The sequence below is a fragment of the Loxodonta africana genome, chromosome X (genome assembly GCF_030014295.1).
Source record: "Loxodonta africana isolate mLoxAfr1 chromosome X, mLoxAfr1.hap2, whole genome shotgun sequence".
NCBI lineage: Eukaryota > Metazoa > Chordata > Mammalia > Proboscidea > Elephantidae > Loxodonta > Loxodonta africana.
This window is the reverse complement of record NC_087369.1, coordinates 11448744-11472519: the sequence shown is the minus strand read 5'-3', so window position 1 is coordinate 11472519 and position 23776 is coordinate 11448744. Positions and strand designations below refer to the sequence as shown.

Genomic DNA, 23776 nt, shown 5'->3' with positions numbered 1-23776 from the left:
CCATTTGCTAAATGAAGGCAGTCATACCTGCCACAGCTACTTCATAGGGTTCAGGTAAGGTTCAAATGGGAGCCAAACGTCAACGTTCTTTAATAAAAAAAAATGAAAATGACGTGCTACAAGAAGGAAATAATACAGACCTCTAAGGATCATTTTGCGATGCAAACGCAGGTTCCAAATTCTCTGAAAAATGGAAACAGTGTCTACCAGGGCACAGAGAGCGTCTTTGGGGGAAATGCTTAAAATGGCAAAATGAAAACCTTTCCTAGGTATATGAGTTAGGGTTCAGCAGGGAAACAGAAGTCACTAAAGTGACATACTCCAAGGAGTAAGGAGCCAGAAGCTTACATGACTCCTGGAAGGACTAGGGAGTTTATGAAGTCGGGCTGAGCTGTGGTCAAGGGAAAGGGGTTGACAAGCAGAGAGGAAGGTGCATCCAGGAGCTTCCCCAGAAGCTGCACAAGCCTCCCGTCTGCCGTCTATTGCCTACTTGTAGACCTTCTGGATCTTGTGTAAGAGGTTCACACTAGCAGAACCTGGTCTGGGCCCCTAATGGAAAGGGGATTCTGAGAAATGTAGCTCCAGGCTCCTCCCCATGATGCAGAGAGGATATAGAGGGAAGAGAGGCTGCTGGATTGATGGTAGACAGGCTGGCATGCTGGGCTTACCAGATTACCGATTCCATCCTCTTTGTGAATTCAATGAGGGCATTTTGTATTTTCTTTTTTAAAAGACCACCCTTTACAGTGATTGTATTTTAAATCTAACATACAAGTCTTTGAAGAATATCATTTCTCAAAGACTAAGTTTTTCTCTTAGGCGCCATATGTCAATATCCAGTTAGACTGGTTTCTACTATGACATATTAAACATGGACTCTGAATTATACACTTTTCATTTAAAGTGATGGGTTTTGCTTAACTTAATAACTGTGAAATATTACAAATATCATAGAGATATACCTCAAGGGGAAACAGTGATTAAGAAGCTTAGAACATTGTGGAAAGAACTCTTAAAATTATTTTTTGAGCAGCGAGAGAACATTTTGAATAACCAGGTTATCTGTCTGCTCAAATTAAAACATCAGAGAAGAGATTTAGAATTTTTTTTTTTAATGTGGTAGGAAATATAGTCAGAAGGATTCTTGGCAGTGATGAATTACTCAGGGTTTGGTGAGGGAAGGCATTGTAGAGTGTTGTTTAAGCTCCTGGCCTTTTGAGTCATCCTAGGGCTCAATATTAAAGTGTCATTGAACAATGATAATAAAATAGCACTTGTTGGATCTTACATATCAGGCATTGTGACCAGGGATTTACATGCATTCTCTCCCTTAGTCCTCAAAAAAACCCTCGGAGGTGGATGCTACCATCGTCCTGTGTTGTAGATGAGAAAACTGAGGCTGACAGATGACAAGGAACGTATCCCCATAAGTGGAAATCATTCTCCAAGCTTGCCTTTTGCAAAATGCACTTAAAGTCATGGAAAATGACAGACATGGGTTCAGTTGAAACATTTAAATGAAAATGAAAAACTCTACGGCTGTACTATCCAATAATGGTAGCCACAAACCACATGTGACTATTTAATTTAACTTAATTAAAATTAACTATAATTTAAAATTCAGTTATTTGTCACACCAGCCACGTTCAAGAGCTCAGTAGCCACTTGTGGCTCGTGGTTACCATATTGGAGGTGCAGAACATTTTAGTCATTCCAGAAAGTTCTATTGGACAGTGCTCGTCTAGAGAATTCATTGTGTAGGTAGGTTTTCATAAGGTTAAAAAAAAAAAGGCAGAAAAAAACATAGTTCACATTTTATTATAGGGTTTGAACTAAAAACAGCAATGTGGATACTATACAATGACCTCTTTCCACCCACTCTATGTTGGGGAGGGAAGAAGATGAGAAACACATGTGTCGGGGTTCTTGCCAAGCTTTCACTTAAAGAGAAGGAACAGGGACAATAGGGGATCACGTTTCTTGACCCCTGAGGACCATCAAGTGGATGTAAAAGTACACGTGCATCCAGGCTCACCATTGTTGTCATCGCTATTTCGTTTCTGCAGGTATGCCATTGGCCTGGCCTACAAATCAGCCCCGAAGCACGAGTGGATTGGGAAGAACTCGGCTTCATGGGCACTCTGCCGCTGTAACAACAACTGGGTGGTGAGACACAATAGCAAGGAGATCCCAATTGAGCCAGCCCCCCACCTGAGGCGCGTCGGCATCCTGCTAGACTACGACAACGGCTCCGTCGCCTTTTACGATGCTTTGAACTCCATCCACCTCTACACCTTCGACATTGCCTTTGCGCAGCCGGTGTGTCCAACCTTCACCGTGTGGAACAAATGTTTGACCATTATAACTGGCCTTCCGATCCCAGACCACTTGGACTGCACGGAGCAACTGCCCTGAGCATTTGGCCAAGTGGAGCCGCTGTCTGGGGCAGGAAAAGGTGCATGGCCACCATTTAGGGGACTGAGAAAGCACAGGCTTCAAGAGCCTGACGAAATCTCACCAAAAAGTGTCCCAAAATTGGCTCAGATAGGTCTGAAAACGGGCACCTCCCCTCCTTTTACTGTGTTTTGTATTAAGTGCAGGCTTTAATAATTTCTTCAAACTTTTTTTTGTATTTACAGGAAAATTTATAGATTATTTATAAAAGAAACATAATCAGATTACAACTCCTAGGACTTCTTTGGTTTTGCACATTAAGAAGCCCATTTGTTCAAGTTTACCAGCTCTTTGGAACCTTTATTGCATCACAGTCTATGGGCTTGAGAAAAAAAATCATCGTTTGTAGTTTTGTGTGTTTGTTCATTTTCTCACATCATAAGCTTTCATAGTCATCCCATGCTAGGTCCTGTCACCTCAACAGTACACCCCCAGAATATGCAGTGATTTTCAAAACAAAAATAGTTTCAAGTCTCCTGAACAGGAGTCCCTGGGTGGTGCAAACAGTTAAAGATCTCAGCTGCTAATCGAAAGGCTAGAGGTTTGAGCCCACCCAGAGGTGCCTCAAAAGAAAGGCGTGGTGACCTACTTCCGAAAGGTCACAGCCATCGAAAACCCTATGGAGCACAGTTCTATCTGGATGCCCACGGGGTCACCACGAGTTGGAGGCAACTCGACACCAACTGGTTTAGGGAAGTGAACAGGCTTTCTTACTCTGGTTTATTTTGAAATGTGTTAACTGTGAGGTCAAATACTTCTGTTGGATCAACTAGAATGCAGAGCATGAGGATGGAAGGAGGTGACTCTGGAGAATGGACCAGTCATGGCTAAGTCTTTAGTTACCCTCTGATGGCTGGTGGGATAATGTTGGAAAGAAAGGCTCTGAAACCTTGGGCTGTATTTTGCCCTGCTTCTCCCAGGGTTAAGGATTCTGGGATAACATTAAGAATGACATTGCAATTGAAAGAAGGAATCACTTTGAATCCTACTGACTATTAAAAAACTCAGACTGACTTGTGTTTTATCAGAAATAGGATTCTGCTTCATGGTATAAAATCTACTTCGTTCTTCCTTCTAATACCTTTCTTTAGGCTTGTGAAATGTCTTCACTACATTTAATAGTTGCCCTGTTCCACCCTCCCCAAATTATTTTCCTTTTGTCTCTGGAGCTGAGGAAAGAAACTTGTTCTGTCACAAATGGAGCCCCATTTTGGCTTGATTCTGCTCTCCAGTACGTCAGCACATGGCACCGCCACTAGCACGTCCAAATATAAGTCACCCGAAAAACACTCAATATTTATGAGTTGGTAATGACGAGGGACGTTGCATAAAGTACTATTCACTAGTACACATGCCTCAAAAGTTATTATAAACAGACCTTTATTAAACATGTCTTGAAAGATGTAGAAGTCTCTCATTATTCTAGTATAGTTTATCATAGAGTTGTAAGAGGGGAAAAACTCGTTATTCTCACATACGACCTAATAGAACCTGCTAATAAAGTGTCTGATGGAATTTTTTTCATGCTCATCGGACACACTGAAATGGTCCATGAATTAAGGCTTTCCAAAGTGGCCCTTAGAGTGGAAATCTGGCATTGGTTCAACCTGAAGAAGGGTAAAAATTGTTTCCATTACGAAAATATTTATCTGGGCTACTGGGTTGGCCATCTTGACTGAACAGAGGGATGGATTTAGACATTGTTTCTAGTGATTTTATTTTTAACCAAACCGACCAATTGTTTTCCTGAAATAATAGACCCATTGTTTCAGTATCACGTGGCCAAAGCTTATGTGATGGCGAATCTGGAATTCATAGGAGCCCATGCCGGGTTACCGTGTCTTCTGTCTTCTCCACTTGCAGACACTCCTTTTCTTAACAAATAGATTCTATATATTTGCTCTATTATTTATACCCAGATGGATATTTTGATAGCTACTTCAGATAATTTTACATCTGAATGATGAACACCTCAATGGAAAAAAACTAATCATTCTCTGGAAACTTAATGGAATTTTTTTTTTAATGATATAGAAACATTGTGTATTTGCCTTCCCTGAAGACACTGAAAGGATTGTCTCGGTAATTTTTACGTATTGTTTTGGGTAGCTGGATAACAAATATTTTAATGCACTTTGTACACTAACAGGTTCTTAATAGAAAGGGTCTAAAACTCAGCTTCTGAGTTTTGTAAATCACAGTCTCCAGGTACCAATAAATGCTACAGTTTGCCTTACGATGTTTACCTAAAGCATTTATGAGAAGGACAGTGTTTCCATGACTATAATGTTTTGCAATATAAAGAAGTTACTTCTCAAATTTTCACTGCAAGCCGTTTAGCGTATGTTTTGGCTATTTTTATAAGGATAAGAGAGATTTTGTTATAATTTTGTGGAGGAAAGCTCACTCTTTGCTAACTTAACACATTGTGGATAGTAGCAGTTAATGTTCCAGGTTGTCGTATTTACAGGAAAATATGTATATGGTGAAAGGCCACAGTGTTTAATTTCTGTAATGATGTAGAAAAGACTTCCACGTGGGTTTTTTTTTTGAAAGTCTAAAAAATATGTTCTATAAACATGTGCTGCAGTACAATTTAGCGTTCTCTCTTTTTTTTTTTTTAATGGATTGGGTCATGGTATTTTATTTTTTGAGGTCCTCACTTCACAGGAAGCAATGCGGGCGAGGCAGGGGAGAAATATGGCAGTGCCAAGAAAGTCGATTCAGCAAAAGCGATGCAGAGCCAGCTAAGGCTGCCAGGGCCGGCGTCCTGAGCGGATGAACATTGCAGTCTCGCAGTGCCCCGCGCTTGGTTGAACGCTTTGCTGCTGCCATCTTGAAATTCTTAACTCTCGAACAAGGGGCTCGCGTTTTCATTGTACCCTGGGCCCTGCAAATTATGTAGCCCATCCTCAGAACTCAAACCTGGTACCTCCCTTCCTGTTGTACTCAAATAAATAAAGAAATCTGGATCCAAAGTTGAAAGTGCCTGGCTATATAATTCAAGTGGAAATCTAATGGTGAGGGAGGAGCTGGGTGGAGATTTATTCTGGTATTGATATGTTAACAATCGCCTTCCAGGTGATTTTTCCCTCAGGGAACACTTGGCATTTTTGGTTGTCACAATGAGGGCGGGGGTGCTACTGGTATCTAGTGGACAGAGACCAGAGATACTGCTAAACATCCCACAATGCACGGGACAGTCCCCACCACAAATAATGATCGGACTCCAAATGTCACTAGTGCCAAGGTGGAGAAACTCTTTTTGTTTTTGAAGCAATTCTCACAAAAAGCTTTTAATTTTCCAGTAATTGATTCAATGTCTGATATATAAAAAAAAAAAAAAAAAAAAAAAAACCACTGCAGTGGCTCCTTCACCTTTAAAAATGTTTACCCCAATCTGAAACCTGCCAAAGAACCCAAGCCTGTGTGAATGAGGATCACTGATGTGTGTCAGGAAAACCTGACTGAGCTTTGCTTGGTCTGGAAATGAAAAATCGGTTTGCTTTCCACCGCTCCTCTCCCCTGCAGAAATGCAAGCCCTGGTACTTGAGTTCCACTGCCCCTCTCTCAGGCCAGTGATTCTCTTGTTGGCTGTTGCTTTCTGGTACAAAATCAAAACATCTTCGGGGTTCCAAGCCCTCTTTCTCTGCCTGCCTGTGTTGCCTTTCCATCATTTGGTGTCTCCACACTAATGATTTTTACAAAGATTTTTTTCAATGTCTGCTGTTTCTTCTTACTACTTTTACAACATCTATTCCATTGTCTTTTATGCCTGAAACGTTCGGGCATGCACCATGCCACCCCTCTCTAGTAAAAGTACAAACAGTTCTTTTACCAGACTCAAAATAGTTCCCAGGGAATTTAAAACCACAGGAAAAGAAAACCTATATAGGAGTAGAGACCCAGAGCAAGGAGGGTTGTAACCATAAGGAGCTAGACTGGGGGATGGGGCAATGCTGACTGAAGCAGAGGCATGGAGGTCTTCACGGTGCGTTCTGGGACAACTCCAGCAGTTGGTCTGTAAATATACCTCCTATCCTGACCCTGTGGCTCGGCAGACTTGACCTCTTAATAGAGCCACAAGCCCTTGTGGTCTAGGTCAGTGCTATGCAAAGTGGGGTTCAGGGGTCTGCAGCATAAGCAACACCAAGGGTTTGTTAAAAATGCTTGTTCTCCAGCCTCACCACACACCTGCTCATAGAATCTCTGGGGGTGGGACCCAGCAATCAGTTCTAACAAGTGCTCTGGGGATTCCGATACCAGAGAAGGTTTAAGGTGTACCCGGCCTACGGTGTGTTATTATGGCAATGTGCTTTAGAGGCAGTATGATGCAATGCAGTGATTCTTAAACTGGCTGAGCATTAAAATAGCCTTTTTAAAAATTTTGACAAAGACACAGGGTAATTATGAGCCCAAGAGACAGAAAGGGCCGCATAAACCAGAGGCTACATCAGCCTGAGACCAGAAGAGCTAGATGGTGCCCAGCAACAACCGATGACTGCCTTGACAGGGAACACAACAGAGAACCCCTGAGGGAGCAGGAGAGCAGTGGGATGCAGACCCCAAATTCTTGTAAAAAGACCAGACTTAATGGTCTGACTGAAACTAGAATGGCCCCAGAGGTCATGGTCCCCAGACCTTCTGTTAGCCCAAGACAGGAACCATTCCTAAAGCTAACTCTTCAGACAAGGATTGGACTAGACTATGGGATAGACAATGACACTGGTGAAGAGTGAGCCTCTTGGATCAAGCAGACACATGAGACTATGTTGGCATCTCCTGTCTGGAGGGGAGATGAGAGGGTAGAGAGGGTCAGAAGCTGGCTGAACGGACATGAAAAGAAATAGAGGAGTGTGCTGTTTCATTAGGGGGAGAGAAATTAGGAGCATATGGCAAGGTGTTTATAAATTTTTTGTATGAGTCCAACTTGATTTGTAAACTTTCACTTAAAGCACAATAAAAAAATTTTTTTAATTTTTTTTGATTCCTGGATCCCTTCCTGAAAGAGAAGGAATGAGAATGTAAAGAGTGTAACCCAGAGTCCCTGGATGGTACAAATGGTTAAGCACCCAACTGCTAACTAAAAAGTTGGAAGTTCGAGTCCACCCAGAGGCCCCTCAGAAGAAAGTTCTAGCAATCTGCTTCTGAAAAATCAGCCTTGGAAAACCCTATGGAGCAAGTACTACACATGACAACTAGTCTGGTTACAGTTGTGGCCCAGCAACCTACACTTTTATTTAAGGTGATTCTAAGGTTCAAGCAGGATTGGCAGAGAATACTATAACCTCAGGGGCTAGCAAACTTTTTCTGCAATGGGCCAGATAATAAATATTTTTGGCTTTGTAGTCCATATGGCCTCTGTGACAACTACACAACTCTGCCGTGGTACCATGAAAGTAGCCATACAGAACACAAACGAATGGGCACGGTTATGTTCCAAAAAAACTTTATATACAAAAACAGGCATTGGACTGGATTGGGCCCTTGGGCTGTAGTGTGCCAACCCCTGCTGTAATGGACACAGCACTGGACAGGTAGCCAGAAATCCTCCGACATCCTCTAACTATCCCCTCACTCACTGAAGACTCGGCTGCTTCGCTTCACGTCTTTGGCCTTTTTCTCATCAGGGTGGAGTATCTTTCAGTGAGTTCTAAAGTCCTTTCCAAGTTTAAATTACATCAATTCTGCAAAATCCCAGAAGTCACAGAGAATAATGTTCAGAAAGAATTAGTCATGGAGCACTTAAGGCAGCACCACTCAAGGATTATTGGGAGACCCATTCATTCAGCGGATGACGGTGTGCCAGGTACTGGGGTTCAAATGATTTGCTTTACCTCCTTCATCATTTTGACTTCAGTCAGCCCTGCTCACGAGTGACAGGTTCACAAAATGTATTCCCTTTATTAAGAGTTCTGAAGTTTATTTAATCGGAACTTTTGAAACTAAATGGACATTGTTGTAATTAATCACCTTTCAAAGTCAACTTGAAGGGCATGTCATACGCTCCGAGGGTAGTTCATCTCCATCTTTTTTTGTTTTTGTTTTTAACTTTAAAGAACATTCAAGTAAAATATGTGGAAAAGTGTAATTGGTCATGATTACAATACCAAAAATCAAACCCAGTGCTGTCGAGTCGATTCCGACTCATAGTGACCCTATAGGACAGAGTAGAACTGCCCCATAGAGCTTCCAAGGAGCGCCTGGTGGATTCTGCCAACCTTTTGGTTAGCAGCGTAGCTCTTAACCACCAGGGTTTCCATGATTACAATAGGAACATAAATTGTAGGAACATACCCTTTCCCTCGAGTATCATTCTCACTGAGGGACCAATGTTCTAGAATGTAGAATGAAAATGGGGTTGAGGATTTATGAAAAAGCCTTTCCGGTAGTTGTCCTGTCTTAATACAGGCAGTTTATGGGAAGGAATTCTGGTCTCCCTTTGGGTCTTTTTCAGCCATGTTCTCCTAAGGGAATTATGAAAGTATGATAAAATAGGAAGCATCTCAATGAACAAACAAATATGTCATGGCTGAAGACCATTTACCAATTAAGGAGCTGCACAGAAAAATGATTTAATGAACGTCGGTTCTTTTGCATAGTCTGTTTATTCTCAAAGCTCAGTTTTGATGATGGTCATTAAAAGCTGTTCAATTTCACTAAAGAATTCAGACTAATGGTTATCTCATTCCATCGCCAATCTTATCCTCCCTCCAGCTACTGCCCTCTCTTACCTCCTCTTCTCTGTCAAGCTTTTCGAAGGCTTGCTATTTCTCTTTCCTCGCCTCTCACTGCACCTCCCCACATTCCGACAAGCACTTAATGTCTTCACTCCATCAAACAGCACTCACTAACGTCCAAATGGCGTCCATATCAATACATATCGCATAGATGTTTGGTTGGCCTCATCTTGACAAACAGTAGCTTTTGGCATGTTGACCACTTAGTTCTAACACCGCTCCCACCACCCCCACCAAGTAATGTTCTCCACACCAGAACTTCAGTTGCCATTTGTGCAGATGCCTTCCAAATTTAAAACTGAACCAAAAAAAAAAGAAAAAAAAACTGCTTGTCTATCCTACACTATATGCTACCTATAAAAGATTTACTTCAAATGTAAAGATCTAGATGGGGTAAAAGTCAAAGGATGGCAAAAAGTATAGCATGCAAACACTAATCAAACACAGCGAGTGTTTCTTTCTGTTGTGTGTGGGGTTGTCATCAGTTGGAGGCCGGCTCCATGGCAGCTAACGACAACAAATTTTTTATATGAACATGGAGAAGTTGTTATTAAAGCTAACAGTGGTTATCGAAATGGAGTAGGAAAAGGGGATGTGGGTAATTTACCTTTCTATTTCATGTCTTCGGTTTCTTTCATTAGTTGCAATGGGCACGTATTTAATTTTTGAAATTAAAGGGAAAAATCCATAAAAATTTTGTTGCTTTATCACATGCAAAAAAAAAAAATCAGATTCTCTTACATGTCTTTCAAGTGGAATGGAAGGCTGTAAATGCTGATGGGGCAATTCTTAAAATGTAAACAGTAAATATATCTAAATAAGACAATTCTGAATTTAGTTTTTAACTTTAGTTTTTATTTTATTGCAACTCAACCTAAATCATATTAGATTCTATCCACTTTCTTAATAAAGCATCATTCCTTTCTATCCTCATTTTCTTTCACCTTCAAAAGAATGACAGCAATAGAGAGACAAAGTCAGTTGAGAAAAATACGATCCGGCATTGGAAAATTTGGAGCAGGCCAAAAAAAAAATTTTTTTTTAATGCAAATGGAGTTGGCTGTGTAGATTTTGGTGGGCCTAATACTTTTTAGAGTCTGTGGTGGGTACCTAATAAATAACTTAATGTAGATGATGATGGTGATGGACATTCTTAGTTTAAATCCCCATGTCAGACCTGTGAGTCTATCTTGGGTCAGGCCAGGTTCAGAAGCAGCAAGAGAGACAGCAAGAAGAAATGTCCAGCCGTCAGCTTGGAATGATGAGCCTCGTCAAGGACTCTGACAGCCTGGGCCCTGGGGACTTGGTATACTCAGAGCAAGGAGGAGAGGGTGTCCAGTAGTAGCATCTGTCACCAGTTGCCTCTTGCTCCCTCCCCACATTCCAGACCTGGCACTCAGGACATCCTGAAATGGAGAAGGCTACTGTTGAGAGTATGTTTGAAATCTTGTAATGATTGACTGAAATCAGAAGGGCCAGGGTGTGAACCCTCAACCCCAGGGTTCACTGGGGCCAACTGGCCTGAAGAGCCCAGCCCTTGGTGCCACCAGGCAGGCACTTCTCATTAAGCAACGCTGCTGGATTTGGCGCCAAAAAACAAGAGGCCACCTCCTCCCCTGTAGGCTGGATTTTTAGGCCCTGAAATCCAAGTATTTTCAAAATTTCCAAGGCAATCAATCCTTTTTTAGTTGTTTGGACAATGCTAACATTACAGATGGCAGCCTGGGAAATGTCCTGGGGCAACTAATTCCACAGGCCAGCCACTTCCTGTGGAATCAGGTCGAAGTGGCACTTTCTGGACCAACAAATGAACATCGCTCTGTCTGCCTGGACGACTTCACAGAGCTACTGCCCACGCCCAGGGTGGCTGGCTTTGAAAGGCAGCTCTTTCTTTCTGAGGCTTTTGCCCTTGAAACCAGGAACTCCTCAGGGACAGCCGTGATTCGAGAAAAATCAACACAGCTCCTGACAGCATCCGGGACACAAATGTGAACAATTTTCCATAATGCTGTCGGACACAGCCATGAAAAAGGTCCCCAAAGCGGAATGGTCAGGCTCCGGGTTGTACAGAAACCCCACTTCATGGAGATTGAAACCCTGACACCTTTACAGTTCTGGAAGGAAATTTGATGACTGAGTGTTCAAATACCCTGGTGAATTGGGTAAAAACAAGGAAGTTGTTCATTCTTGCTAATTACCATCTGGGTGTCGAGGTTTCATTTTCAATTTATGTAGGATATTGTGAATTTGGGGTTGGCTTATATGTTTGGGTCTAATGAGATTGCCAAGTACAATCTTCTCCCCTTCACTGACACATAGAACAAGAAAGCCAGTATCTGTTGAATACATTTTACTTAAAAATGTTTCCTTTCTCACCCCGTTTGTTCCGTGAAGGACATCTCCTGATGCCCAGTTTCATCGCTGTTCAGTCTTTTCTCAAGCCCTCCCTTCTCTAGAGCAGGGTTTCTTCGCCTCAGCGCTACCGACACTTGTTAGCTGCTATCGAGTCGGCCCCTGACTCCTGGGGACCCCATGCGCAGTGGACTGAGACACTGCCTGGTCCTGCATCATCCCCATGATAGGTTGCAAATCCACAGCGTTTTCACTGCCTGATTTTCAGAAGTAGATAACCAGGCCTTTCTTCCTGGTCCATCTTAGTGTGGAAACTCCACTGAAACCTGTTCAGCATTATGGCAACACGCAAGTCTCCAAAGATAGGTGGGTGGTGGCTGCACATGAGGTTCACCGGTCGTGAATCGAATCTGGGTCTCTTGCATGGAGGGTGAGAATTCTACCACTGTACCACCATTGCCTTGTAGACACTTAGGGCCAGATAATTCTCAAAGAGCACAGCCAGTTAACCAGTTGCCATCCAGCTGGCTCAGGCTCACGGCGACCCCACGTGTGTCAGAGTAGAACTGTGCTCCGTGAGGTTTTCAATGGCTGATATTCTGGAAGCAGGTCACCAGGCCTTTCTTCTGAGGTGCGTCTGGCTGGACCCAAACCTCCAACCTTTCAGTTAACAGGGAGCATAATAATCATTTACACCACCCAGGGGCTCCAAAGAGCACAACGAAAGCAAAGCAAAATAAATGTCCATAGTGTTTCAGGAATCACTTAATCAATGAAATATTACATTTGTGAAAAATCTCATTTCTGCTACATACAACTATATGAATCATTCTGCCTTTACATCCTGATTCCAGACCTAATTCTTTACTCGCCATTAATGAGAAGTGCTGTATATTTTTGAAGTGTGTTTAAAAGTCTTATTTTAGGACATGGGCCAAAAAGCAAGGCTCTCAACTCATTAACCTGCTCCATAAACTTTAGACCACTGTTTCCTATGGGAGAAAAACATACCTGGGAATAGAATTACTATTTTAATTCTTTCCTTCTAACTAGCTCAAGACCAGTTTATCCCCATTTCATCTGAAAGAAAATTACTTGAGAACGTTTCCTCCCTTGTGGAATAAGGGACTTAACAATTTAATTCTCGTTAAGAAACCTGATTCCTTGTATCAGTCAAAGAACCAGAAAGTAAACAAAAATTAAGTACCCAACTAAATCTGTTCGCGATGATGTTCAAAGTCCCATGGCACCTGCCGCCAATCAGAGGGACACTGGGTGAACCTTCTGACCTTGCTACTCTGAGTGGAGCTTCCTTAGGCTTCTGATATGAGAAGGAAGGCACCATGGCCACATGTCCTGTTCATCCAAAACCACCCACCCAATCATTTCCTTTCCAACAAGGAAAGAGAATTGTTTGATTGAGTCTGTATGAAGTTCATTTGTTTTTCCACTTCAGGATTATGTTCTTTGGCTAGTCATTTGGGAATCTCATGCATCTGCTGGCCTCCGCCAGGGGTCTGTCACTTCTTCCACTTCTCCATGTGGGAGCTGGCAGTCTGTGCCACTCAGGAGGCAAAAGTCTTGGCTTCCAGAGGCCTAAGGCCAGGGCTTCCTGCTCTGTTTGTAGAAGCCTTCCCTAATGACTGGGGTGGGGGGGAGCAGTTTCCCAGACCCAGGGACTGGGTCCATGACCACTTTTTAACAACAGGCTGGGGCCAAGTGATTTGCTGATTGGGAAACTATGAGATTGCTTGGGTCTTTTTAGTCATAAAGAGCCTTCGCAGGAATTGTTCCCAGGCTGTTTCCCACCTTGGCCTTGAGACTCAGAGCTAAATAGTCTACACACTGATGTCAATATTCAAAGTATTCTGCCAATGGTTTAGGGCTCTCCAGTGCAGTCTTCCCTGGTGTGGAATAAATAAAAGACATAGTGTCTGCCTTGAAAGCCAGGGAAGCATATGTAGATATGAATGTCAACAATCAATCATTGAAAAACATCTGAAATGTAGTAAAACCTTGTTACTCCTCTATTGCTGATCCAAAATAGCATGTAATTCAAAGCAACTGCCGTTCCTGTCCTCCACTGTTCTGTAAGGAAAATATTAAATACCTCAAAACGGGCAACATGATGTTTCTTTTTCCAGGTTCTTGGCATTTCAAATTTTCAGGATGTTGCCCTAATTTTTATGTTCATGATTAAGGCACAGATATTATTTTCCTATATCCTCCAATCAAGTTCTCCCTAAGAAATTTCACCATTTGAACTACAATTGCGTTAGTGCTCTGATCAGAACGTCATGTCTCACACTGTCCAAAGAAACTATAAACATCAGCTGGAAATCCAAGGGGGGATTAGTAGCTCTATTTTTTAAAAATGATTTTATCTGATTAAAAAATGATTTATATTTACTGCAGAAAGTTTTGAAAATAAAGAATAGCATAAAGGAAAACAAAAAAAATATGCCTATAACCCCACACGTACAGAAAACACTGGTTTAATTACCTAAAGGCTATGGAGATGTCAGTCCAGATGGAGATGGGGAGAAGTAGATAGATGATAGATAGATAGATAGATAGATAGATAGATAGATAGATAGATAGATAGATAGATAGATAGATAGAGATGATCTATAGATTTAGAGAGACTCTTTTATAATTTTTTTTGCTATCAAAAAATTGATAACTCCTTTATACCAATTTGGACCCAGAATAATGCATTCAGTCATCATTGCCAATGTCATAAAGACCTCTGGGTTTCCCCAAGACTCTGTTTTCTACGAAGCACAATTCATGATAAATGCAGCTCATATTCCAATTCTTGAAGTAAAGAGAAACTCATTATGAGATGAGTTTTTCACCCAGGATGTAAAAATACAGGCTATCCTCAAGGACAATTTTATATGCTCAAATGCTACACTGAGTAGATTGATTTAAACTGGTGGTTCTCAACTAGGGGTAATTTTGCCCTCCAGGGGACACTTGGCAATGTGTGGAGACATTTTGGGCTGTCACAACCAGGGGCTCGGGGTGCTACTGGCATCTAGTGGGTAGATGCCAGGGATAATGCTCAATATTCTACAATACACAGAACAGCCCCCACAGCAAAGAGTTATCTGGCCCCAAGATGTTAATAGTGCTGAGGATGAGAAACTCTGAATTAAACTAACGTCCTCCTCATCCATAGAGAATCACAATCTAAGAGGCACACAGATGCTTAGAGACCAAGAGGCGACAGACAGTCCTTCAATGACTTGGTAAAAAAAAAAAGAAAAAATATTCTGACAACATAGCATAATGTTTCAGAGTACTGGTGTGAAGATGAAATGACTATAAAATAATTGAGCGCCTGGCACATTTGCTCAATAAATGGTCACTGTTATCATCATGGCTAAACCCAGTAACTTTTGACACTTGACTTCCAAACTATCATGCCCAGTTAAGATTTCCTCTAGCCAAGGGTAAGTCAATAAAGGGCCCTCGGGGGAAAAAAATGGAATCATTTTTTAAAGCGATGATTTGAGTTCTGAACAAGAGCAATGCATCATGTGGATGGAAGACTTTTTTGCTTACCAGCATTCTGTAATCATGGTACAATCAAATGGTCTAAGAAATTCTTCAGGCTATAGGTTGCCTTCCTGAATGCTAAGCACCTTCTAATGACAAATGCCAAATGAATTTGTGGTAAATGTTGTAACGGTATTCTATTGAACAGATTTCCAGCCAAGTAAATCTTTGGCTTTAGAATTCTAGACAGCTATCATCTGGCTGTCCTTCCCAGCATTAACTAATCACCAGTGAAAAATACAAATGTCATTCACAAATCATATCAAAGACGAGAACAGCTGGAATTAAATTCAAGAGACTGCATCATTTTATCATCTTGACATTAATCATTCTACATGGATACCAAAGGCAATCTGGAGCAAAGAATAATTTATGTTACAAAATAAACGTTAACCATTTAGGGTTGGGAGACTCCCTTCCTACTCTACTAGTCCCTCTTTGCAATCCAGGACACCCCCAGAGACTCAAGTCAAAGGATTAGATGAAAATGTTTTATCAAACATTATTTATAAAGTGGCTATGAGAGCTGGAAAGGACAGATCCCAATACATACAAGATTGAGTTGTCTGACAACCTACGTTGTTTTTGGTAGCTGCCATTGAGTCAACTCAGACTCATGATGACCTTGTATTCAACAGAACAAAACATTGCCCAGCCCTGAGTGATCTCACAATCGCTGGCATGTTTGAGTCCCACATTGCAGCTATGGTGCCAATTCCTCACCATTGATGGCCCTCTACTTCACCAAACATGATGTCCTCCTTCAGTGATTGATCCCTCCTGATGACATGTCCAAAGCAAAGGAGTTGGACAATGTTCTGTTGTGATCCATAGAGTTTTCATTGGCTAATTTTCAGAAGTAGATTGCTAGGCCTTTCTTCCTAGTCTGTCTTAGTCTGGAATCTCTGCTGAAGCCTGTCCACCATGGGTGACCCTGCTGGTATTTGAAATACCCAAGGCATAGCTTCCAGCACCACAGCAAAACACCAGCCACCACAGTACAACACATTGGCAGACAGATAGTGGCAATCTAGGTTGGAGGTCAGCAAACTATGGCCCATAGGCCAAATCCAGCCCACTGCCTCTTTCTGTGTGGCTCGCAAGTTCTAAATGGTTTTTACATTTTTAAATGATTTTGAAAAGTTAAAAAGAGATTAATATTTTGTGACATGTGAAATGTACATGAAATTCAAGTTTTAGTGTCATTAAATAATGCTTTATTGGCACACAGCCACGCACATTTGTTTACATGTTGTCTATGGTGTCACACTCATCCTCAGAAAGAACATTTCAAGATATATCTGGAAGTACAATGCTGTCCCATGATAGCATAATACCCATACGCCTACAAGGAAGACCAGTTAATACGACTTTTATTCAAATTTACGAACCAATCACTAACGACAAAGATGAGGAAATTGAAGACTTTTACCAACTTCTGCAGTCTGAAATTGATCAAACATGCAATCAAGAAAAATTGGTAATTACTGGGGATAGGAATGAGAAAGCTGGAAACAAAGAAGAAGGATGGTTGGTTGGAAAATATGACTTTGGTGATAGAAACGATGCCAGAGATCGCTTGATAGAATTTTGCAAGACCAACGACTTCTTCATTGCATATATCTTTTTTCAACAACATAAACGATGGCTATACACATGGACTTCACCAGGCGGAATACACAGGAATCAAATGGACTACATCTGTGGGAAGAAATGATGGAGAAACTCAATGTCATTAGTCAGAACAAGGCCAGGGGCCGACTGCAGAATAGACCATCAATTGCTCATATGCAAGTTCAAGTTGAAGCTGAAGAAAATTAGAGCAAGTCCACAAGAGCCAAAATGCAATCTTGAGTATATCCCACCTGAATTTAGATACCATCTCAATAATAGGCTTGATGCATTGAACACTAGGGACTGAACACCAGATGAGTTGAGGAATGACATCATACGTCAAGGACATCATACATGTAGAAACCATAAGGTCTTTAAAAAGACAGGAAAGAAAGAAAAAACAAGAATGGATGTCAGAAGAGACTTTGAAACTTGCTCTTAAACATAGAGTAGCTAAAGCGAACAGAAGAAACGATCACGTAAAAGAGCTGAACAGAAGATTTCAAAGGATGGCTCAAGAAAATAAAGTATTTTAATGAAATGTGCAAAGACCTGGAGTTAGAAAACCGAAAGGGAAGAACACACTCAGCATTTCCAAGCTGAAAGAACTGAAGAAAAATTTCTGTGGGGAAAATATTGAACAACACAAACCCAAACAAACGTACACAAGAAGTATCAAAAGAAGAGGGAAGACATACCCAGAGGCACTGCACCAAAAAGAATTGGTTGATGTTCAACCATTTCAGGAGGTAGCATATGATCAGGAACCTATGGTGCTGAAGAGGTCCAAGCTGCACTGAAGGCACTGGCGAAAAACAAGGCTCCAAGAGTTGGCAGAATACCAATTGAGATGTTTCAACAAATGGATGCAGTGAAGTGAAGGTCATTGGCAGCTAATTTAGAGCCAGTCTGCCACACTAAGTAAGATAAAGTTGTTGTAATAATGAAAGATAAATTCCTCTCTCCCCTTTTATGATAAAGTGAGTGCCTTGAAAGGAATCAGCAATCAGCTGCCTTGAGCAAGAGTTGGGGAAAGCACTACAAAAAGAGCAGGGTTCCCATAAAAGGATGGGACGGCTACAGTGCACATATTTCTGCTTAAGGTAAACAAGATCTTTGGTTGAAACTTTGAGATTCAACTTGACCTTCTCAATACTTCACCCCCTTCCCTTTTCCTCAAACTGCCTCATAAAACAAGCAAAACAGTGGGACTCTTCCACTTGGAGCCAAGTCAAAGTCAACATGTGTCATGGTGGTGCAAATATTTAATGTGCTCGCTGTTAACCGAAAGTTTGGAGGTTCAAGTCCATCCACAGGCACTTGAGAAGAAAGGCCTGGCAATTCATTTCCCCAAAAAACAGGCATTGAAAACCCTCTGGAGCCCAGTTCTACTCTGACACACATGAGTCAGATTCCCTTTGACAGCAACTGGTTTACCAACAGCAATTGACCTCTTTTGGCTAATTTTTTTTTTTAGCTGTTTGTGTTAAAGAATGCTTAACTAGGCTAAACCATGGGTGGGAGATGGAGAACTGAAGTGAGCTGTGTCTAAATTATTTAAAGGTGCTGTCTTTTTTTTTTTTTTTTTGTCTTAGTCATCTAGTGCTGCTATAACAGAAATACCACAAGTGGTTGGCTTTAGCAAACAGAAATTTATTTTTTCACAGTTTAGGAGGCTAGAAGTCAGGATTCGGAGCACCGGCTCTAGGAGAAGGCTTTCTCTCTCTGTGGGTTCTGGAGGAAGGCCCTTGTTTCTTCAGCTTCTGCTTCCATTCCCCGTCTCTCTTGTGCTCTCTTTTTTAAATCTCTTTTATATCTCAAAAGAGATTGACTCAAGATATACCCGATACTAATCCTGCCTCATTAACATAACACAGAAAACCCATTCCCAAATGGGATCATAACCACAGGCAAAGAGGTTAGGATTTACAACACTTATTTTTGGGAGACCCAATTCAACCCATAACAGGTGTTCAGGAGCCATTCTGTAGCACCAGTATTTGAGACAACCAACTGAGGTGAGAATGTAAATGAATTGCAAATAGTGAAGTGCAGTGTTACCTTTCAAATATTGCTCAAATGAAAGGTGTTAAAGAAGCCTGATGAGAAAACCAGAGCCACTCATTAAAACTTGAGTGGGCTGCAAAGAAGTCCATCTGCCATGCCCTCTTCCTTTTCCACAAGTGAGCACTTGTCTTAATGTCCTAGGGCTGCCATAATAAAATCCCACAAAGTGGATGCCTTTAAAGAATGAAATTTATTTTCTCACAGTTTGGAGGTTAGAATCTGAATTTGAGGCATCTTCAGGGCTATACTCTCGTTTTTGGTTCTAGGGAAAGATCCTTCCTTGTCTCTTTCAGCTTCTGTAGCCCCAGGCATTTCTTGGCATTCTTTGTCTGGTACACAGATCCTCACATGCTGTCCTCCCCCTGTGTGTGATGCTGTTTCTGTGTCTGTCCTTTTCTTTTATAAGATGCCACTCAGAAGAGATTAGGATTAGGACCCACCCTACTCTGGTATTAGCTGATAACTTCTGCAAAGAAAACTCTTTTTTCCCAAGCAAGGTCACATTCACAGGTACAGGGATTAAGACTTCAACACACCTTATTGAAGGACACAATTCAAGCCATAATAGCACTACAGATGTTCTGCAGAGTGGTATGAAAACCACCAGGCTACACAAATACAAGATACTCTTCATTTATCTCTGTGGGCATTCAATCTCCCAGGTAAACTTGGTCAGCTTATTCACCATGGATACCCTGGGAAGCCAGTGCTTGCCAGATAAGAGCTAGAAGTTCCATTTCTAAAGGGGTATCTTGGAAAATTGTAGATATTCTGGAGCTAAGAGATGACCCCTTTCTGAGTCCCAAACAAAGATGGGAGCAGGAACTTCCCTGTCCCTTACCCTCTAAGCGGGCTGAGCTGGGAGAAGATTGTGGTATAGAAAGAAATGTTTTGGGGAAGATCCAGGAAGAAACCATTCAAAATCACTTGTCCCCCAGCCTCAGAAGCACAAGTTTCCAGTTTTATAAGAGTGACACTTTCAGAGTCTAAGAATAAAGAATTTTAAGAAAGCATGGGAGGCTACCTGTATGGGTTTTTAAAATGATGTGTCCGAGCGGTCTCCATAAATTCAGGTTCTTCCTTCTCTTTGAATTCACTTTTTTACTTTAAAAATACATACATTTTTAAATTTCTAAAAACGTCATACTATCATTGTATTTTGATCATGTGCCCAAAACTTAAGTTAAACCATTTGGACAAAAAATCCATGGATTCTTACATGTGGTGTTTCCTTATTTGTCATACATTTTCTCTGTATTAGTGGCGAGGACTATAAATTTCTTGATAATGTCAAATCAAGCATCATTCAATACCAGTACTTTTTCAAAGACTAGAACATTCATAGTTGAGTTTAATGCAAACTTTTCTCTGCTATTTTTCCCACTTAATGATATTGACATTTTACTATATTAGTTCATCAGAGCATGAAGCTTCCTGTCTTATTTTTGAAAAGCTATTTTAGTACTTCATATAAAAGTAACTCTATACCACTGGGACATAGCAAATGCAATGAAAGGATAACTCATTCGTGGCAATGAACCCATCAAGTTCATTTCAAGTCCCTAATCATTATCTTAAATGGAGCACATTTTATAGGCTTCTTACCTCATATAGGTAGACCATGTTTTTACCACAATAAGGTTCCTCACACTATCTCTAAACAGAGGAGTGGTGAAAAGTAGATCTGATTTATTTATTTGTTTTGCTTTGTTTGAAAAACTTGCTCCCCCTCTCCATAGGTCTGGGTAGATGTGTTCATCTGTTTTAAAATGATTTTTATTTTAGAAAAGATAAACACATCCACCCAGACCTATTAATTATTTTCATCATGTTGTGCAGCACTTTTCTAAAAGAATATCTACCTCCCTGTGGCAGATTCTATTTCTCCAATGATGGCTGCAACGATATCTCCTATCCTGCATGCTCTTCTTAAAATGTGTCTTGGGTTCTCCTCCCATCAAAAGGTGGGAGTCTATGTTTCTTTCTTTTGAAACTGGGTAGGCTTGTGACTGTGGTGACTTCCAAGCCTGGTTATCTCTAGGATGTCTTTAAGTCCAGACGCCATATTGTGAAGAAGCCCAAGTAGCCACAGGGAAAGTTCACATGTAGGTATTCCGATCCCAGCCAGAAGCCAGAATCAACTCCAAACATGGGAGTGAGTGAGCCTTTAGATGAGTCAAGCACCAGCTGTGGCATCACCCCCAGCCTTTAAATCTTCCCAGCTGAGGCCCTAGACATTGTGGAGCAGAGACAAGCCATCCCCTCTGTGCCCACCTCCAAACTCCTGACCCACAGAACTGGAAGCATAATAAAATGGTTGCTTTATGGCACTAAGTTTGGAGTGGCTGGTTATGGAACAATAGTAGAAGGAACACTGACTTTCCATTTGGTGGCCAACTTAGTGTCATGATGGTGTTATTCTTGCACCCCTCAAATATCTACTGAGCACCACAACTTTGAGACCTCTGTGCAGGTAACAAAAATGCAGAAACATAGGAGAGGTCCTTTTGCCATCCAGGAGTTTACAGTTTAGCAGGGAGAGATTGCTTGTAAACCAGTTAGAGCAAGAACGGGTCTTCAGTAACATGATGGATTTGCAGGGCCTGGGCAAGAGTTTAAATGGAGGCCCTGTCCAGAATCCAGCCCCTTCTCTTCCTGTCTCCAGTTTCATCACAAACCACAGAGACCTCAGGCACATGAGAGTGGACACTCCAGCTTACACATTCAAGTGCCTTCCAATGCTCTGCAGACAGCCACCCCTTGGTCACCTCTCAAGGCTAGGGATACACACAGCAGCATGGTCTGCCCTCAGCCCTTGGATAGATGAGGGGCATTGGGAAGGATCCGTGGAGGCTCAGAGAAGGGCATGGAGGATCGGGGTAGGAAATCCCTAGGTCTCAGAATCAAGGAGCATGGTCTAGAAGGGAGCCCCCCATCCATTCACCCTAACAGAATTCTGGGCTTGAGGAGTGGTGTGGACAGAGGAGGACCCTTAGAGTATGACGCCTAGGACTGGACCCTGATCCCCTGGGCCTAGGGGAGACATAATGGGACCCAAAGCGAAAGTGTTCACGCAAACTTAGCCACTTAGAAAAGGCATCATAGACTAGATGGCACTTGAACTGCCTCTTGAAAGGTGTGTTTGTCATGAAGTATGATCGATGGTGTTGGTGCAGACTTTACTATTCAGATAAACTGCTAGACAGACAACCATTTGGTTGACTAAATATTTCTCTTTTACACTGGTTTTTGGTGCAATATAGGAATCGCAACTTCAAGCACAAATAATCATCACAAGGGGCCTGACTTTGAAATTGTAGCCCTGAGCTCTCTTCTGGGTTCCCACTACCATCTGTGTGTGCAACTTTATGAAGGCCAATTAACCTCTCTGAGTCTGGAAAAGGAGCTTATGAGTCTCGTACCAGATGTGCAAATTTATAAGCAAACAGACTTAAAATTCTTTAGAGGAAGGTATCATATAAATGGACTGAAAAACCACCAATTGCTCGTTGCTCAAAAGGAAATGAGCACCATAAAATAAAATAAAGGAAAATAAAATAAAAATTTAGACATTATTAATTGCCCTTCAGGTTAAGGAGTGGTGTCTACATTCTATGTCAGGGGTCGCAAACTTTTTTTGTAAAGGGCCAGAGAGCAAACATTTTTGGCTTTGCTCCACGTGGTCTCTGCCACTGTAGCACAAAAGCAACCATAGACCATATGTAAACAAATGGGGATGGTGGTGTGCCAATAAAACTTTATTTACAAATACAAACAGTGGGCCAGATTTGGCCTAAGGGCTATAATTTGCTAACCCCTGCTCTATGTTAAGAAATAATATCTGAGGTATCCCATTTTTCTAAGCAGCATGAAAATTTTTTAGTCATTTTATTAAAAATAAAATGAAGCAATATGACTCTACTCTCAGCTAGGATCTCCAGAAGAAGCTATAAATAATCAGCAATATCAGTGGGTCATGTCATGGATTGAATCGTGTCCCCAAAAAATATGCGTCAACTTGACTAGTCCATGATTCCCAGTATTGTGTGATTGTCCGCCATTTTGTCATCTGATGTGATTTTCCTGTGTCTTGTAAATCCAACCTCTATGATGTTAATGAGGCAGGATTAGAGGCAGTTATGTTAATGAGGCAGGACTCAATCTACAGGGTTAGGTTGTATTTTAAATCAATGTCTTTTGAGATACAAAAAAGAAAAGCAAGTAGAGAGACGGAGGACCTCATGCCACCAAGAGGGTAGTGCCGGGAGCAGAGCATGTCCTTTGGATCCAGGGACCCTACACTGACAAGCTCCTAGACCAGGGGAGGATTGATGACAGGGACCTTTCTCCAGAGCTGACAGAGAGAGAAAGCCTTCCCCTGGAGCTGATGGCCCGAATTTGGACTTCTAGCCTACAAGACTGTGAGAGAATAAACTTCTATTTGTTGAAGCCATCCACTTGTGGTATTTCTGTTATAGCAGCGCTAGATGACTAAGACAGGCCGCTTTGCCTCTTTTTCCTTTTATTTGTGGGTTGGTTTGTTTTTAACTGAAATAAAACCTCTGCCATCATTTTGCACAGCACAGTCCGTTAGAATTCTGTGCTCGTTGAGCTAATCATAAAAGAGAAATTAAAAAAAAAGACTAACATAAAAGGGAAACATTTTTCTAAAAATAAGCTATTTTTATTTCTGAGACTACTTACTTTTATTTGGGATGTCAGTTTTCCTATCTATTTCCATCTCCAAAGTAAGAACTATGGAGACTATAAACATTATAAATGTTTTAAAAATCAAAAATGTGTATGTGCAAGATATCTAGATAAAGCCATAGGCCTCAAAAAAGTCTAATCTAATAGGAGCAATAAAAATAAAAAATAAAAGCCACTGTAATACAAGATAGAGCAAGACAAACATAAAGCTTTTCAAGATAGGACAAACTAACCAACAAGTGGCTGCTGAGTCGACTCTGACTCATGGCGACCCC

The 23776-nt window shown here is 41.4% G+C and overlaps 1 protein-coding gene across 1 annotated transcript in view; it reads left to right on the top strand.

The window, feature by feature from the left end:
- Positions 1-5723, top strand: part of MID1 (midline 1) — a 130238-nt gene extending 124515 nt beyond the window's left edge. The window contains exon 10 of the mRNA XM_064278042.1: positions 2067-5723. Within this exon, the coding sequence (XP_064134112.1) occupies positions 2067-2415 (349 nt within the window). The 3' untranslated portion in view covers positions 2416-5723. The remainder of the gene's footprint in view (positions 1-2066) is intronic.
- The last annotated feature ends 18053 nt before the right edge of the window (positions 5724-23776 follow it).